We start from the raw sequence: 16,971 nt of genomic DNA on the forward strand, positions 1-16,971 counted from the left end.
CCAGTTCTTTTTCAACATATTCAAAATATTTGAAAACAACTCCCTTGTCATTCCTTGAGCGCTGTCATCTTCTCTAAGCTAAAGGCTTCTTAATGTTTAAGAACTTGGGACACCTTCTGCTGCTCTCAGTGTACTTCGGCTCAGATTTGTATCTTCTGATCAAGATCTTCAGAAGCCAATCTGAGCTCATATACTGTTGCTAGTACCCTCTAAGACAGGTTTGCTCACAGCTCATTCTGTATTTAGCTTGAATCAATGCTACAAATGCTTAACATTCACAAACAGAGAAGAAGCATGTTCTTTAAGGTTTCTAATTTCTGTGTGGGCCTGACTTTGAATCCTTGTTTCCTTTTCCACTCTTTTCTGTCCTATTTTCCTGGTCCAGACTCTGGTTTATCCAGGGCATCATTTCATTTGTCCCTTCCTTTTCAATCCTATAAGAATGGCAGTGCTATCTGTGCAGAGCTTTAAAGTTTGCAAACAATGTTACAAACACCACTTTGTTTAATTTGCACAGAAATTCTGTGCACAGAATGCACTGATACAAATAGCAAAAGAAAGCACAGAAGAGGTTTCCATGAACTTGATCTTATGGATTACCATTTTAATACTTCATGCCTGGGATCCTGTAACCTGCTTTGCTGGCTTTCAGCGTCTCCCTATTCTAAAGCACTTTACATACTGATGCTAAAATCATCTTCGTTCCCTGCTGATCTGAACATGCCACCATCTGGTGTCCATTTATAGCCTCCCATCACCCATGGGATAATGTACTTTCCTACAACCTTAGAGACTATGCATCTGCTGAGACCTCTGTCTTGCTTTCCTTAATTTAGGATTGCAGCACTTAGCTAATCATGATTTTGTTCATTCATTTGTTCATCCAGCATTCATTCATGCATGCATTTATTTGCTTATAATCTACTATATGGTATCCCACTGTATTAGATGCTAGAGGAAAATACAAAGAGTAATAATTTCTGCCCTCAAAGGGTTTATAATCTTGCATAGGTCAGATGAGCAAATCTGACTTAATTCAAATGCAGAGATAGACTATGGTAACAGAGGTAGTAAACGTGGAATCATAATTTTAGGTAAACACTAGAGTTTACCAAGGAAGGATTAATCCCAAATGGAAAGAACAGAGATGGCTTCTAGGAGGAGATACTGTTTGACCTGTGTAAGGATGAGTAGATTTCCACAAGCAAAGAAGGGACAAGATTGTTTAGGCTTTCTTGCTGTCTGTTGGTTAAGGTAGTTCTCTTTCATGCTTTTCCTCTGTCTTCTTGGGCATTCAACCATATAGATTTCTTTTTTCAAAAATGTTCCACATACTGAAGGGCTTGGTGAATTTGGACAATTGACTTTTAAAAAGAAATTTCTAGGATGGTGGTAGTGAATAGCATATGAAATGGCATGAACAGACAGACTTTGTTTCAAGATTATTAGTGAATGAATATCAGATGAACTTATAGGGAGGATTCCCTATCTGGCACCCATCCCAGTCAGCCACTGGCTCTGGCTGGAGCCACCAAGGCAAATAATATAAAGAAGGTTTATCATTCCCAAGGGGGATATATGCATGATGCATAGTGCGCGATGTGCTACAAATAATAGCAAGTGTCACACAGGTTTGTCATGAACAGTCAGATAGCAGATAGTTACATTTATGATTCCTGAAAACAGAAATAAAATGAATAAGGCTTAACATTTTTAGGTTGGAAACATGTTTCCTTATTTTGCTACATTTCTCTCAATTGCATATTCATTCCATAAGAAAACATAAAAATAGAGTTAGTATCAAGTACTCAAGACATTCTGTCTGGCATTCTCAGCAGAGGCAGCACGGGGAGACTTGGGTTTCTCCTGCAAGGATCTGCCTTTTGCTCTCTTAAAATCAAATGAGAGAAGCCACTAAAATTAAATGGGAGAAGCCATAAGAGTCAGTGCCCCAAATTCCATACAACTGGGGATGGAAAGTCGCCTGCAGCATGTTCTTCAAGCTTAGCAAGGGACCATTTCCCTGCTACTTCTCTCCTCTGAGCACCCTGCTCTAGCTCTAGTGTTTACCATTGTGATTTTCAACACTGGCACCTCTCTCTCTCCAGTGCTTTCTCTTCAGTTCTAGCTCACCTCCTCCTCTTGCTGGTGGGAGTTTCATCTGAGTACCCTTTGCTTTAGTTGGTGTTACTGCTATATAAAACGAAACCCTCAAAACCAGCTTCCCCAAACTCTGACTTCTCTAAATCTGGAGCCATTTAAAAAATCTTTATTTTTAAAAATAGGTAATATATTCCTATGTTCTAAAAAAGAACAAAATGTAAAAAATAATAGAAGAAAAATCTCCCGCCTTTCCTTTCCTCATGTGCCCAATTCCAGCGACTTGAAAAAGTTTCCGGTGTTTCTTCATGCATGTACAAAAATGGATATAAATTTCTATACTTTTCATTCACAAGGGAGTATGTTCTTCACATTTTTAAAACCATGCATCTTGGTCATCTTTGGTTATGTAACAAATACCCCTAGACTCGGTGGCATCAAATACTTGATCACCTCTCACAGTTTGGTAGGTTGGTGGGGCTTAGCTGGGTAGTTCTTTCTGGAGTTTCTTATGGATGGTTGTAATCAGACATCACTAGCACAGGAGTCATCTGAAGGCTCAACTGGACAGTGTCCAAAGTGGCTCCCAAACGGCCAGCAATTCATCTTGGTTGTTTACTGGGAGCTCAGCTGCCAGACCAACTCTCTAGGGCTTCCATGTGGCTTGGGCTTCTTCCTGCAAGGAGGCTGGGTTCTGAGTAGGCACATCCCAAGGCCAAGCAATCCAAGACTACAGGAAGTGAGAGCTGCCAGGCCAACCAAGGGCTATTTACAGAACAGGTGAAGTCACCTCTATTTACTCTTTTGGCCAAAGCATTCACAAGTTAAGCGCCTACATTATCTGGGGTACATATCCAGGGTTTGTCATCTTGTGCCAGGAAATTTTGGACACACATGAGAAGTTTAGGAGTGGAGGTTTAATAGGCAGAAGAGAAGAGAAAGAAAAACATCTCTCTTTCTAGAGAGAAGGGGGTCTAATGAGCGGAAAACACTGGCTGGTGGTGAATGTGCTGGATTTTATAGTCTGGCTTGTGGGGGCGGTGTCTGATTTACCTAGGGCTCGCAGATTGGTTCGATCAGGTGTAACATTTACATAGCACGTAGGAAAGGTTGGTTGCCTCACTCTAATCTTATTATGCAAATGAATTCTCCCCTTGGCTGCACCATCTTGTCTGCTCCTTACTGTACACATGGCTAGCAGAGAAGGGAAGATGGAGCCACCATCTTGAACATGTCTAGACCCCAGTTCCTGCTGGCATTCACTTGTGCAAGCTCCCAGCTTGCTTGTCCATGTCTGCAGCTCGACTTTACAGGCTGCTCTTTGTTAGACAATGATTTGGGACTACTTTTCATTAAAAAGGAGGAAAACATTATGGAGGACTCGCATACTCTTGCTATTTACCTAGGTGATTTCTTCTTAACTCCTATATCACAAAGTCTGCTCAAATTCAAAGGGATGGAGAGAGAAACTCCATCTCTTTACGTGGGGAGTGGCAAGATCACATTGCAGAAGGGCTTGGGGGATAGGAGATGCTGAACTGTCCATCTTTGGACAATACAACCTGTGACACCATCAGAAGTATTTTTCTATTTCTCCTATTCCTGAGGAGCCTTCTTTTGAACTGTCTAACATCTAACCCCTCATTTCTGTTTCCATTTTCACAACTGATTCAGGCCTTAATCACTTTGTAGCTAGTTCATTGTCAGAGCTATCTTCCTATTCTCCAATTTCCCTATCCTGCAAATAGCCCTTAAAATTTGTGTTTTCTCACCATGGGTCTTTACACACACTTTGACTTTGATGATCTCATTCTCTTAAGTAAAATTTAGCTCTGGTACCCCATCCTCTAGGAAACATTGCAAATGGCTGGCAAGTGGTCCCATTGACTTGTGTGATTTTGGCACAAATATGATCTACATTAAAAAAAATATTGGTAAATCATAGTTGTACATATTTATGGGGTTCATGTGATGTTTTGATACAGGCATAGAATATGTAAAAAGCAAATCGGGGTAATTGGGCTATCCATCACCTAAAGCATTTATTATTTCTTTGTGTTAGGAACATTTCAATTCCACTCCTTTAGTTATTTAAAAATATACAGTAAATTATTTTTAACTATAGTCACCCTATTGTGCTAGATAGATCTTATTCATTCTAACACTAGATCTTATTCATCCTAATGTATTTTTATATGATTTACATTTTTATAAGCTTTCAATACTGCAAAATTAGATTTTGTGTAGAAATCCAGCTTAAGCTGTGTTTGAAAACTTAGTTTTCATATATGAAATAATTCAGTTATTCAACTCATGTGTTCTAGATACTGAACAAAAGAGAAAAGAAGCCCTGTCCTTATGGCATATACATTTTAGTTGTAGGGAGGCGGACCATGGGCAGAGTAAATAAGTGAAATATATAGAATGAGGATGGTGGCAAGCTCTGTGGGGCGCTGAGAAGCGCATGAGGAAAGGAATAGATGGGAAAGACTGCAACTTCAAATCACATGGTCATGGAAGGCCTCACTGAAATGGTGACTTTTGAATTTAAAAACTGAAGACACTGAGAGAAATGTGGATTTCTAGAACTGCACTGTCTAATATGGTAGCCACTAGCCATATGCTGCTATCTAAATTTATTTGAATTAAAATTAAAGAAAGTTAAAAATTCAGTTCCTCAGTCATGGTAGCTAGGTTTCAAGTGCTCAGGAGTCACGTGTGGCCAGTGGCTGCAAAACAGATACAGAACATGCACATCATTGCAGAACGTTCTGTTGGACAGCATTGCAGAAGAATCTTATTCTAGGCAGAAGTCACAGCGATTGTAAAGGTTGCTTGATTTGAGCTAAATAGTGACATGGCTCCTCTGTTTACACATCCTACTAATACCTGTTGTTGCCTGTTTTTATCCTGAGGCTAAATGGCATTTGTCATTTATCACCTTAACTTAAACCAATTCTCTAAAGGCCCTCCTTAAGCTTTAAACACTCGGTCTGTCCCATAGAATCTATGGAATGAAGTCTAAACTCCTTGGCCTGGCAGTGAGCAACTGTGTGAAGGGGCATGAAGACCAGGAACTTGGACAAGGAGATGGAACATGTGTTCTATTTTGGAGCAGAGTAGGTTTATGGTATGATTCAATGGTGTCTTCAGGGGTGATAGGGCACAAGCACCCACTAATCTGAGTGTTGAAGGGCTTCTAGTGGGCCAGGTGTTCACCCTTCAGTCATATGTCATGGGGAAGTTGGAAGTATGGGGGTGAGTGGCACTCTGGGGCTCAAGACAACTACTAATTACCAACTAGAGCTGAAATATTTTAACACTGTAAAAACTGATAGGGTCTGACATGGTAACATACAAGTGCAATTTCAGCCTTGGATAAATACATGTGATAGGTATTTGGAAACTGTAATGGACTAAGGAGTCCTATTTATAGAGTCCTTTCCAGTTCACACACACAGCTTCAGGTTGGCAGGATTTCAGGCCTGCAGTGTGTTACCAGCACCCATTCTGGTATTTTCTCTTACTTCTTCATTATGTCATCTTTCCCTTCACTAGCAAGACATATTTTCAGTGCCCAGTGAGCTCTGTGTGATACCACCTTGGTGTTTTTTCATGTTTTTCTTCCTTACTTGAAGGACACCCACCCTCCTTTCTGTCTGGTTGAATCTTCCCTACTCATCCTTAAGGTGCAGTTTAATCTTCCTTCCTTTCGTGGATTTAGCTTTGCCCATCCCAGACCAGAAGCATTTTTCTCTCCTGTGGCCTGAAGTGGTCTTACCCACATTTACTTGGCAATTCGCAAGAGTACAGGTGGATTATCTTTGTTTTTTTCTGGATGTTTATCTACTGCTATGTTAAATCTTACCTTCCTTAAGGGCAAAGGTTATAGTTTGTTCTTCCTTTTTTGTTACATGGCATGTTTTTATACGTATTTGCCAAGCACCTACCATGTGAGTGGCTGAGGGCACAATGGAAAACAACTCGAGGCCCTGACTGCTTATGATTCTTACTTGTCATTTTTTAAGAAACATGATAAGCTTACTCAACTCTTCTAAGTCTTACACAAAGATGAGGATCGCAGTGCCCCACTGATGAGAAGTCATAACCCTGGCTGGCCCTTGTTGAAGACAGATTGAGCTGGGATGTGAAGATTCACCCTCCCTGGCGATGAAGGCACTGGTGGAATAGTTTCACTCTCAGTGATCCAGAATTCCTGCCTCCTGGAAGAGTGTAAACAATGATTCACACGACGGCAGGCCTTTACAGTTCACCAAGCACATTCATCACAGCAGCGGGCTTTCAGGGAAGGTCAGGTTCTGACATGCTAACAGAGATTCACCTTCGGGTCACCAGACTTGCAGCTATTCTGTTCAACACCTATCAAAACCAACACAAGTTTTCTCCCCTCATCCTTTAAGGACGCCTGCGTGTGCCAAGAAGGGTCAGCGCAAAGCAATTCTGCCTCGTGGTGTTTGCCTTGTAGCGTGCCTGTTTTGAAGTTCCTTGGCCAAAACAGTTCCTAGCAGTAAAGAATGGGATGAGGGGCCAGGCTGTGCAAAAGGCACGGGAGGGCGGACGGCTTCCCAACACACTTGAAGTCCAAGTCAACCCCTAGCTGTTCGGAAAAGTGAAGTGAAGCAGGACTTTTCAACTTAAGGGGCAGGGGGACAGGGGGAGAAGGCAGAAGAGCAGGCTTGGCGGAGATTCTGGGGATTCCGCACCTGTGGATGGAGCCGGTGCCCAAGGTGCCCACTTCCTCCCGGGTCCCGAGTGGGAGATCCGAGGGGGCCAGGTCCCAGGCAGAGCGCGCCGGCGAGAGGGCGGGCGGGGCGGGGCCGGCACACCTGGGCGGGGAGGGGAGGGGAGGGGAAGAGCGAGGAGGGGAGGTGCACGGGGCTGAGCCTCGCGGGGGCCGCGGCGCGCGCCAATGGGCAGCGGCTGGCAGCGCGCCCCGCGCCGGAGCCGCAGTCGCGCCCTCTTGCTTCCTGGCAAAGGCGCGGAGTGCGCGCGGAGGCGAGCGCGGTGGAGAGGAGCCCCCGGCGCCGCAGCGCCGTCAGGGCATGAGGATGGCCGTGGGCTCCGTCAAGATGCAGCCGCCGTGCGAGAGCCCGGCCCTGGCCACCGCGGCGGCGGTGGTGGCGGCCGACAGCGCCCTGCGCCGCAGCCCCAGCGCCCGGGAGCCCGAGCGCGAGCAGCCGCCGGCGTCGCTGCGGCCGCGGCTGAGGGACTTACCCGCGCTGCTGCGGAGCGGGCTCACGCTGCGGAGGAAGCGGAGCGCCGCCGGGGGCCGGGTGAGTGGCCCGGCCCTGGCTGAGTGGGCACGGGCGGCGCGCACGTGGAGCCCGCGCCCACCTCCCGGGCCGCTGCAGGGGACGCCTGGTGGAAGTTGGGGAGGTGGCGGAAGGGACGCCCTTCTGCCGGACTCGGCTGAAGAGGGGCCCGGGACGGTGGGGTTTTGAGGTGCCACCCTTTGAGCGACGGTTCCCCCTACCCTACCCCCTCCCCGCCCAAGCTGCACCTGACTTAACCCCAGGGCTCCCGGATTCAGGCTGCGGGACCGGGCGTCGGCGGAAGAGCTGTTTGCCTCCTCTGGGAGGGGAAGCTGCAGGTGTCCAGCGTCTAACAGCCAGCCAGCCCTGTCGCAGCCGCAAGCTTCAGGCCCACGAGCGGCATCCCAGTTTGCAGGACGCATGAGATGTGTGTGCTTGTTTTGGAGGTCCCGTTGCAAGCCCTGGGCATCAGGACTGGTTTTGGTGGCCTCCACCGTTGAGGGGGAGACCCAGGAGTCGGAAGCTCTTGGGTGAGCTTCCAGTTTCTGGGTTCCAGTGTCTCCAGCACTTAATACTCCTGGACACCCTCTTGAGCAGGAAGGTGCACACCTCCAAGAACCTTAAATATTGACTTCCTGATAATGTATTCAGATATGATTTCCTGGTGAAGGAGTGTCCCTCATTGGGTTCTAAATGCATCTAATGACCTGAGCAGGTCAGGCATGTTTTGTATTTTTAAGAGAAGCAGGAAAGGTCCGCTGATTGTCTCCTGGGATCTTTAGGAAGCCACCTAGGAGGCTCTGCCAGGGCCTCAGGACACAGAGCTGACTTACTCAGATTTCCCCGCTCACCAGGGCTTGGTGGTACCTCTAGTGGGTTCTACACATCTTTTGAAAATTTATTATTAAGTGGTCTTTAATGAGAAGCCGCGACAATGTAAGTTTCTTTCCCGTTTGGCTGTAATTTTTGAAATGCAGTCTTGTCTGTCTTAGAAGACCTTAGTGGGAGACTTCTAGCTCTTTCAGAGATAGGTTTGTGTAAACTTGAGAGCGAGCGAGTGCCGCTTATTTTGATACGTCCTCCTTTGGGTAGGGAAAGGTCTGAACTGATGTGGGTCTTCAGCTTCTCCAGGCTACATTCCTCTTTTCCTAGACTTTTTCCATCTCAGATGGAAAATGGTCCATCCCAGGTCCATCTCAGAAGATTTTCTGAGGATTTTCTGGGTGTGATGGGACATTCCTAAAGTCGGTGACCCAGAGAGTTTAGGAATTGCCCGCAAGTGACCTTAACATGTGGTATGTAGGATTGTCTGCAAAGTGAGGAAATGTGTCCCAAGATGTGGTGGTGAAATAAACAAGAACCAGAGTTAAAGACTTTGCAGGAATCTAGGGAAAAGTAGGTCAAATTGTGTTCCTATTATCCTTGACAGTTACTTTTTCATGGCACAGAATACTGAAGACATGAGGGCCGGCAGGCAATCTGTGACAAGAATTGCTGAGGGTTTCTGTATAAATAGATCTATAGTATTCATTTGTGTTCAAACTCATGTTTCTTGCTGCCTGGGATGATGTTGTATACCTTGTCAATATACCTATTTACTTTTATTTTTAATTACTCTGAATGTGGTTACCTCAAATAATGTACGTTTTATTAACCTTTTTTGATTCAAATACTGTATTACTTCTTTTTGGAACTTTCCAAACACATTTCATAAGTGCATGACCAGTTTTTTATTGGAGAAAGATTGATTGTCAATTTTTCCAATGTTGGAAACCCATACTTTTGGACTATTTATTTCCCTTTTCTGCTGCCTAGGAACCACTTTTGTGATTTTGGAATCTTCCCCAGGAAGAGGATAGGAAGAGGGTGAAAGGAGGAGAAAAACAAGTGAAATATGTACTTGTCTTAGGCAGCTCAGAGTGTCATAACAAAATAGCATAGACTGGGTGGCTTACACAACAGAAATTTATTTTCTCAAAGTTCAGGAGGCTGGGAAGCCGGAGATCAATGTGTAGGCTGATTTAGTTTCTGGTGAGGGCTCTCCTCCTGGCCTGCAGATGACCACTTTCTCGTATAACCTTGCATGGTTTTCCCTTGGGCTCTCTCTTCTCATAAGGCCATTAATCCCATCATGAGGGCCCCACCGTCATGACCTAGTCTAACCCTAAATAATTATCAAAAGCCTCATCTCCAAATAATATCACATTGGGGGTTAGGGCTTCAAAATAAGAATTTTGTAGGGTGCATAAACATAACAGTCCATAACACAAGGGGTTTGAAAGAAAGAGAGATACAGGTAGAATATGTACCAGACTGGTTCGTTGGTGACTTTTTAGCATCTGAGATTGTCTGGTTAACCACCTTGGATTGGGTAGTGATGCTAATGCAAACAAATCATGCCTTGGTTCTTTTTGTAGACCAGCTTTGTGTGTCATGGGCCATACCTTTACACTGGAGCTGTGTGACTTCAGGGATAAGTTAACAGAAATCCATTACCACGAGTAAAGACACAGCTTTGTGCATTACATAAGTTGGTTGAGTTTTCAACTCCTGTATTGACCAAGACCTGATTTAGGCATATGTGCAGTCCTTGTTCATGCTGCCTTGGGCTCTCACAAACCTGGACAATTCGACATCAACTGACATTAACAAAGCTCTTTGTGGGTTGTGTTGCTCAACCCAGGTGCATTGTAGGCTTTTTTTTTTTTTTTTTTTTGAGACCAGGTTTTGCTCTGTCACCTAGGCTGGAGTTCAGTGGTGCGATCACAGCTCACTGTATCCTTGACCTTCTGGGCTGAAGCAGTCTTCCCACCTTAGCCTCCTGAGTGGCTGGGATATAGACACCCACCACCATGCCTAGCTATTTTGTTTTCCCTATTTCTTTTAAGACTGGAGGTTTCACTATGTTGTATAAGGCTATAACTTACTAGGAAAAAATCAAACCGTCATTTGGTTAATATACTTGAGTTCCTTGGTTCCTCAGTTCAGTCACTTCTAGCTGTGTTCAGCATGCATACTGGTTAAGACTCTTTGTACCTCTTTAGAGCAAATGAGAGAAAGACTTAAGTTGTGCATTGTGGGAGGGCCCAAGTTGTGCATTGCATTAGGGGCCCTCCCACAGTGCAAGGTAACGCACAACTTGAGTTCCTGACAAAACCCTTTACTTTTTTTAATTGTATAACACAGATTATGAGAGAATGGTATAATGAACATCTGTGCTTCAACAGTTATTAGCATTTTGCCAGTCTTATTTATTTTCACCCTCCATACATTTTTGTAGGGGCTAGTGTATTTTAAAACAAAATCCTATACATCATGTTGTCTTACTCACAAATGTTTCAGTTTACATCTGTTAAGGACATTAAAAACAACAGCAAAACTTTGCCTTTTTCACACCTAAACTATTAGCAATAATTTAAAAATATTCCCATATTCAAATTTTCTCAAAGATGCCTTTTTACTTATGATTGGTGGAACCAGGAGCTAAACAAGATCCACATACTGTTTTTAGTTGTTAGGATTTTAAATCTATTTTATTTTATAACAACTTCCCCTCCCCTTTTTCATGCCATTGATTTGCAGAAGAGAGTGGGTCATTTGTGCAATAGAATATCCTACTGTCTGGACTGATTCCTTGTGGTGTTTAACTTGTTCCTCTATCTCTGTTTCCTGTAACCTGGCAGTTAGATATAGAGGCTTGATTAGATTCAGGTTCAAAGGCATGTAACCTTCATAGATGGTGCTGTGTAAAACCTATCGCATCACACTGTGAGACACATAATGTCCGAATATCTCTCTTTTTGAGATGGTGAGATTGATTTGTGAGTTTGGATAGTGTCACTTACTTGTATACCTTCTACTTAATGATTTTAGCATCATAGATGGTGGTAGCCTACATCCTTTTCATTAGTGGTTGCAAAATGATGATGCTCTAAATCCATCATTCTTCTTGCATTTATTAATTAGAATTCTGTCTATCAAGGACTTTCCCTCACAAATTATTTAGGTCTCCTGAAATTCACAATATACAGGATAGACAGGGGAAAGACTTACTTTTTTCCCTTTTATCAGCTATTGGAGTAATGGTTTGGTGCTTTAACCACCTCCGGTGAGAACCAGTCAGATTTTCTTTTTAAGTGTCATTAATGACTTATGAATCTTAATGTATTTGTTTCTGTCCATTGCAGTCAATATCCTTTTTGGTGCTTGAGTTGTCCGTGTCTCCCGTGTAGTTTTTAAATGGCCCCAGTAAACTCAAATAACTTTCTTACTTTTCTGGCATAAGATATTCTAAGTGTATCTTGTCCATACTCTGCTGCTCCAGACCTGAAACCCTGAAATCATCCGTTTTCCCAAGGAGCACTGATTTTTTTTTTTTAAACAACCATTTATTTCCCCATCTTTTGCCTCTCTTTGTGGTTTCATTATTTTTCCCTTGGTCTTAAGCCTCCTACCTTACTGTTTTGTGTCTGTTTAAATCTTTCTCATCAGGTTGTTTCTAAAACTGTTATTTTCCCCCTAATAAAAGAATGATAACAGCTATTCCCTTTTTCTACATATACTGTCAAAATGCTGGGACTGACTTATTTTGGGCTTGGCTGCTGTGATGTTTTCTGCAGCCTCTTCCACTGTCTTCACCATTTTGAAATCTGTTTCATATACAGCAGCCAGAATGATTCACCAACTGTGCCAAATTGCTCACCAGAGACCTTCAGTGATTCCCAGCTTTTGGATTGGACATCAAAAGGGCCTAATTCTCTTTAACCACCCTTCACTAGCAAGGGTTCCTATGGCCAGTGCTCTTCAAAACTGAGAAACTGGGAAGAACAGCTGGTAGCCCTCTGAATGAAGTTCTCTCTTTTTCTTTTATAGTTTCTTTGCCAAGATGATTCCCTCTCAAAAAAGAACAAAGTATCCCTTTCCCTTTGTCCAAGCTGGAGTGCTTTAGCTGTGACTCAGTACCCTCCTCTGCTGGAAACTTGACTTTGTTGATTGAGAAATACATATGATCCAAGATATATACAAGTATGCCCAATTTATTGCCATTTTAGGCACCTATTTTACAGGCAAAGCATGCCATTTATTCTTTGTATTTAAATTGAAATCAATGGCTAACATAGGGTAGCACTTAATTATGTACCATTCATGTTCTTATATAAACTTCAACTCTTCCTATAAGCCTATGAGTTAGATGCTGTTATTTGCATTCTACAGATGAAGAAACTGAAATGCAGATATAATCTGCCCAAGGTTACAGAGTGTGTGCCAGAAGGGAGGTTTGCATCTAGTTATTCTCTTTCCATAGAGCCAAATCCATGCTCTGAATTTAGTTTTCCTTCAAATGCATTGGGAGGGCAAAGGATCTATTTACTCTAAACTATGATAGCCTTATAGTACTTGCTGATATTATCTTACCATTCTGAAAGAGGTTAATAAATGTCACTGATAATGCCAGACTTTAAACTTTTATTTGACACACAGAAGCTTATTATTGACCTCCTGGGTTTAGGAGGAGTGGGGAGAACCATTGTGGTTATAGGTGAAAGGTAACTAATATTTACTTAAATTAAAAACAGCTCAGTACCAGCCTGGGCAACAAAGCAAGACTGTGTCTCTACAAAACAAAACAAAAAAACCAAACCAGAGTAAAAAACAAAACAAAACAGCATCCATGTGTCATAAGCAAAGTCAGCCATGCTCACTTGATCAAAGTCAATTCAAAAACCTTGTGAATTTGCCCAGCTTACTTGGTTCTCATCTGCTTATGGTAGCCAGAAGATAAAGGCCATTAAGGGAGGCATGCATCTGCCAGGAAAGGTGAGTCAGATCAGATATGAGGGGCACATTCTGAACTTATGTGAGAAATACTGACTTCGCTGCCACTGCTTACTGACAAACTACTATCCTGATCCTTGGTGTAAAACCATGTTCGCTATGGCTACAGATAAAATAAAACTCTGTGGATGGCAACTTCCAAATATTTATTTGGGAAGAAGGAAAAGAAACTGTAGATTCACTTAATTTCATGTGAATTAAAGCAAAGGAACTCAATGGCAAGTTAATACTTTATTTACTTATTTCTTCCTATCCCCCTAACCCCTACCTATCACACTTCAGTTACATAATTAGATCCCAGGAAAAGACACAGGCTGTGGCTTCAGAGTGGGTTTGAGTCTCAGTGCTGTCGGCTGATATCTTTGCATGAATTATTCTCTGACCTCTCTGAGCCTCAGTTTCTTCCTCTGTAATGACATACACAGTGGATCAGGTTTTTCTAAGAATAGAGATAATATAAAGTGTTGAGTACTTTGGAACTTAAATAGTTATTTCCCTGGCAGGATGCTTACTCTAGGCAAATGGACTCTCATGGACATATTTATAGAAATCTAGACACAAACATTTTTGCTTTCGTATGCAATGTTGGATTCTATATTTTAAAAGCACATGATATCCTAACATATAGTGAGTATTTTAGGTGGTGTCTAAATACTGTTACCATAAGAAATAGGCTTCACTTCATACTTGTACTTTCTCTTAAATTGATGTGGCAGTAATTGGCAACTTGTGTAGCTAACAATAGATGGAAAGGTAGGAAATAAGACACTGGTCATGACTGAGTACTTGTGATTTTTTCCCCTCAATATTGCATAACAATTTTTGTTAGGAGTACAGATACTTCCAGTAATGATATGTGATCTGGAAGTCATTTGTGAGAAATCATAAGATTTTATATGAAGGTAAAATAGTTAAAATCAAGGACTTAATTTTTTGTAGCAAATCATCGTTATGATAAGTCATTCGTTAATGGGTATGGACAAAGGAAAATCCACAGTTGCTACTGTGGCAGGTCTTCTTCAGATTGAAGCCTCCATAGTCCCCTGAAGGGTGGAGGTATTTTCACCTAAGAGGAAATTACAAACCAGAGTGTAACAGCCTTCCCATGGCTAAACAGCTAGGAAATAGCAGAGAAAGAATGGAGCCCAGGACTACCTGATTTCAAAGACTGTAGCCTATCTGCAATATCATGTTGTCTAAGACTTGGAAAGGATAACAACATATCGTATATTGAAACAATGGGTGCAGGAAACATTTCAAGTCTTAGTGCAAAGCACAGCTCATTCTCTTTCCACTGTCTTTAGTAATGGCTTCCAGGATCAGTCATTTACTTATTTATTTTTGTTGATACATATTTTCAGGGTACATGTGATAATTTGATACATTCATATAATCAAGGATCATTGGGATATTCATCACCTTAAATATTTATCTTTACACTAGGAACATTCAAATTTTTCTCTTGAACCTACTTTGAAATGAAATGCATGATTAATTAATGTTAAATTATAGTCACCCTATTTTTTTTCTTTCTTTTTCTGAGATACAGTCTTACTTTATGGCCCAGGTCGGAATGTATTGGGATCTTAGCTCACTGCAACCTCTACCTCTTGGGTTCAAGCGATTCTCCTGCCAGCCTCCTGAGTAGCTGGGATTACTGCCACACCTGGCTAATTTTTGTATCTTTAGTAGAGACAGGGTTTTAGTTGGCCAGGCTGGTCTTGAACTCCTAACCTCAAGTGATCTGCCTGCCTTGGCTTCCCAAAGTGCTGGGATTACAGGCGTGAGCCTCTACTCCAGGCCCTTACTCATCTATGGAACACTGGATCTTTTTTTTTTTTTTTTTTTTTTGAGACAGAATCTTGCTCCTCCACCCAGGCTGAAGTGCAGTGGCACCATCTTGGCTCGTGCAACGTCCACCTGCCAGGTTCAAGCAATTCTCATGTCTCAACCTCCTTCCGAGGGAGGTGTGTGCCACCACACCTGGCTAATTTTTTTATTTTTAATAGAGATGGGGTTTTGCCATGTTGGCCAGGCTGGTCTCGAATTCCTTGCTTCTTGTGATCTACATGCCTCACCCTCCCAAAGTGTTGGGATTATAGGCATGAGCCACCACAGCCAGTCCATTACTTATATCTAAGTGTATATTTGTACTTGTTAATCAAACTCTCTTCATCCCCTCCCCCCCACCACCCTTCCTGATCTCTGGTAACCACCAGTGTACTCTTTATCTTCATAAGAAAGGATCAGTCTTTATTCACAAGCTTTGGCCGTGGCTTGAGCTGAGTAGTTGTCAGTCATCTCCCAGCAAGCAGTACCAGCCATTGTACAAGAAACATGAAGGTTTGGGATGACTTGTCCTAGAAGTCATTGTTTTCTCAGCTCCATAGTACACATCTACTTGGAGATTTATAAAACATGTAAGCTCCTTTTCTGGCTTGTGTGGAAAACTGGAAGAGGGAGAATGAGTTCCTTGTAACTCAGGATTTATGTTTCTGATAGTAACATGCCTGATATTTAAGCAACTTCAGACTAGGAAGTTGAAAGTACACACACCTGTCAAAGTAACTGAACCTATTTACAACAGAATAAAATCGTCGAGAATACACAGTATCTTTTAATTAAATTTTTGTATTTTTACCTTTTAACGCTCTATGATTACCTGAAGGGAATTACTCTTAATTGTTTTTGTTTTTTGGGAGGATTCCAGGCCTTTTTAACAATCAAAAGATAGCACTGCTAAAGAAATGCACATGCAGACATAATTTTGCATCTTGTTTCAGAGGGTTTGTAGATATTCTGAAGCCTGGGCCACAAGACCCCTGGTTGGAAGGTACTTCCCTAACTTGCCTTCCAGAGAGCAACATCATGGTTTTGTAATCATTTTGCCTTTTCTCTGCCTTTCCTCTAAAAATTTGATATAAGTACTCATTCAGTTGCTAGTAATTTTTTTTTTTTGAGTTGAAATATTTTACTAGTTTTTTGAATTGGAAATCATTTACCTCCGAGTCTAGCACATGCTTCAGTAAATCCTGATAGGTCGTGGTGCTGATAATGATGATGACTATTAATATTTAATAAATCTTAATATAATATTTATCATATCAGGTTGTTTGAAGTACTTTAAGAACAGTAACTCATTTAGTCCTGGTAACAACAATCTTATGTTGCAGCTGGTCTCATGGTCTTCTTTTTCCAAAGAAAAAAATGAGACATAGGTTGAGTTGCCTAAGATTACCCAATAACAGAAGGAACCAAATTTGATCCCAAGAATTCTGACTCCATATTAGATAATCTAACACTTCTTCTGCATCTTCTCTTTAAACAAGATAATTAATGTATGTCCTTGATTAGAGTCTCTTTTTTTTTCATCTTGACACTTTCAAAGTTGAGATGTATCTTATGGTTGCTATGATCATTTGAAGAAGTACTTACTGTTTTTCTCTCTTTAAAGCTGGTATTAAATTGGTGGTATATCTTAAAATTATTGGTGCCTTTGAATAAAGGAACTATGGTAAGCCATGTTTTCATTTTAAAAAATAGCTGCATAGTTTATAGAAATATCATAGTAAATCACAGCCTTGATGTGGTGCATACAAACAATCCCAATTTATTTATGAAGTGTGAAAAATGTAAATTAAGGTTATATTAACAATCTAAATGAATGATGATATTGACTTAAATGTCAAGATAGAATAAATTTAAATTTTTTCCTACCAAAAGCTTTGGTAGCCTTACAGTAATGTTGAAGGCAGAAGAAACC

At 41.8% G+C, this 16,971-nt stretch overlaps 1 protein-coding gene across 2 annotated transcripts in view; it reads left to right on the forward strand.

Annotated features, from left to right (window-relative positions):
* The first annotated feature begins 7,074 nt into the window (after window positions 1-7,074).
* Window positions 7,075-16,971, forward strand: part of RAPGEF5 (Rap guanine nucleotide exchange factor 5) — a 249,102-nt gene continuing 239,205 nt past the window's right edge. The window contains exon 1 of one of the 2 annotated variants that reach the window (XM_032287013.1): window positions 7,075-7,394. In XM_032287013.1, coding sequence (XP_032142904.1) covers window positions 7,164-7,394 — 231 coding nt within the window. In that variant the 5' untranslated portion in view covers window positions 7,075-7,163. The remainder of the gene's footprint in view (window positions 7,395-16,971) is intronic. The other variant, XM_032287012.1, reaches the window with a different exon arrangement.

The sequence above is a fragment of the Sapajus apella genome, unplaced genomic scaffold (genome assembly GCF_009761245.1).
Source record: "Sapajus apella isolate SASKATOON/1434 unplaced genomic scaffold, GSC_monkey_1.0 scaffold19, whole genome shotgun sequence".
Classification (NCBI taxonomy): Eukaryota; Metazoa; Chordata; class Mammalia; order Primates; family Cebidae; genus Sapajus; species Sapajus apella.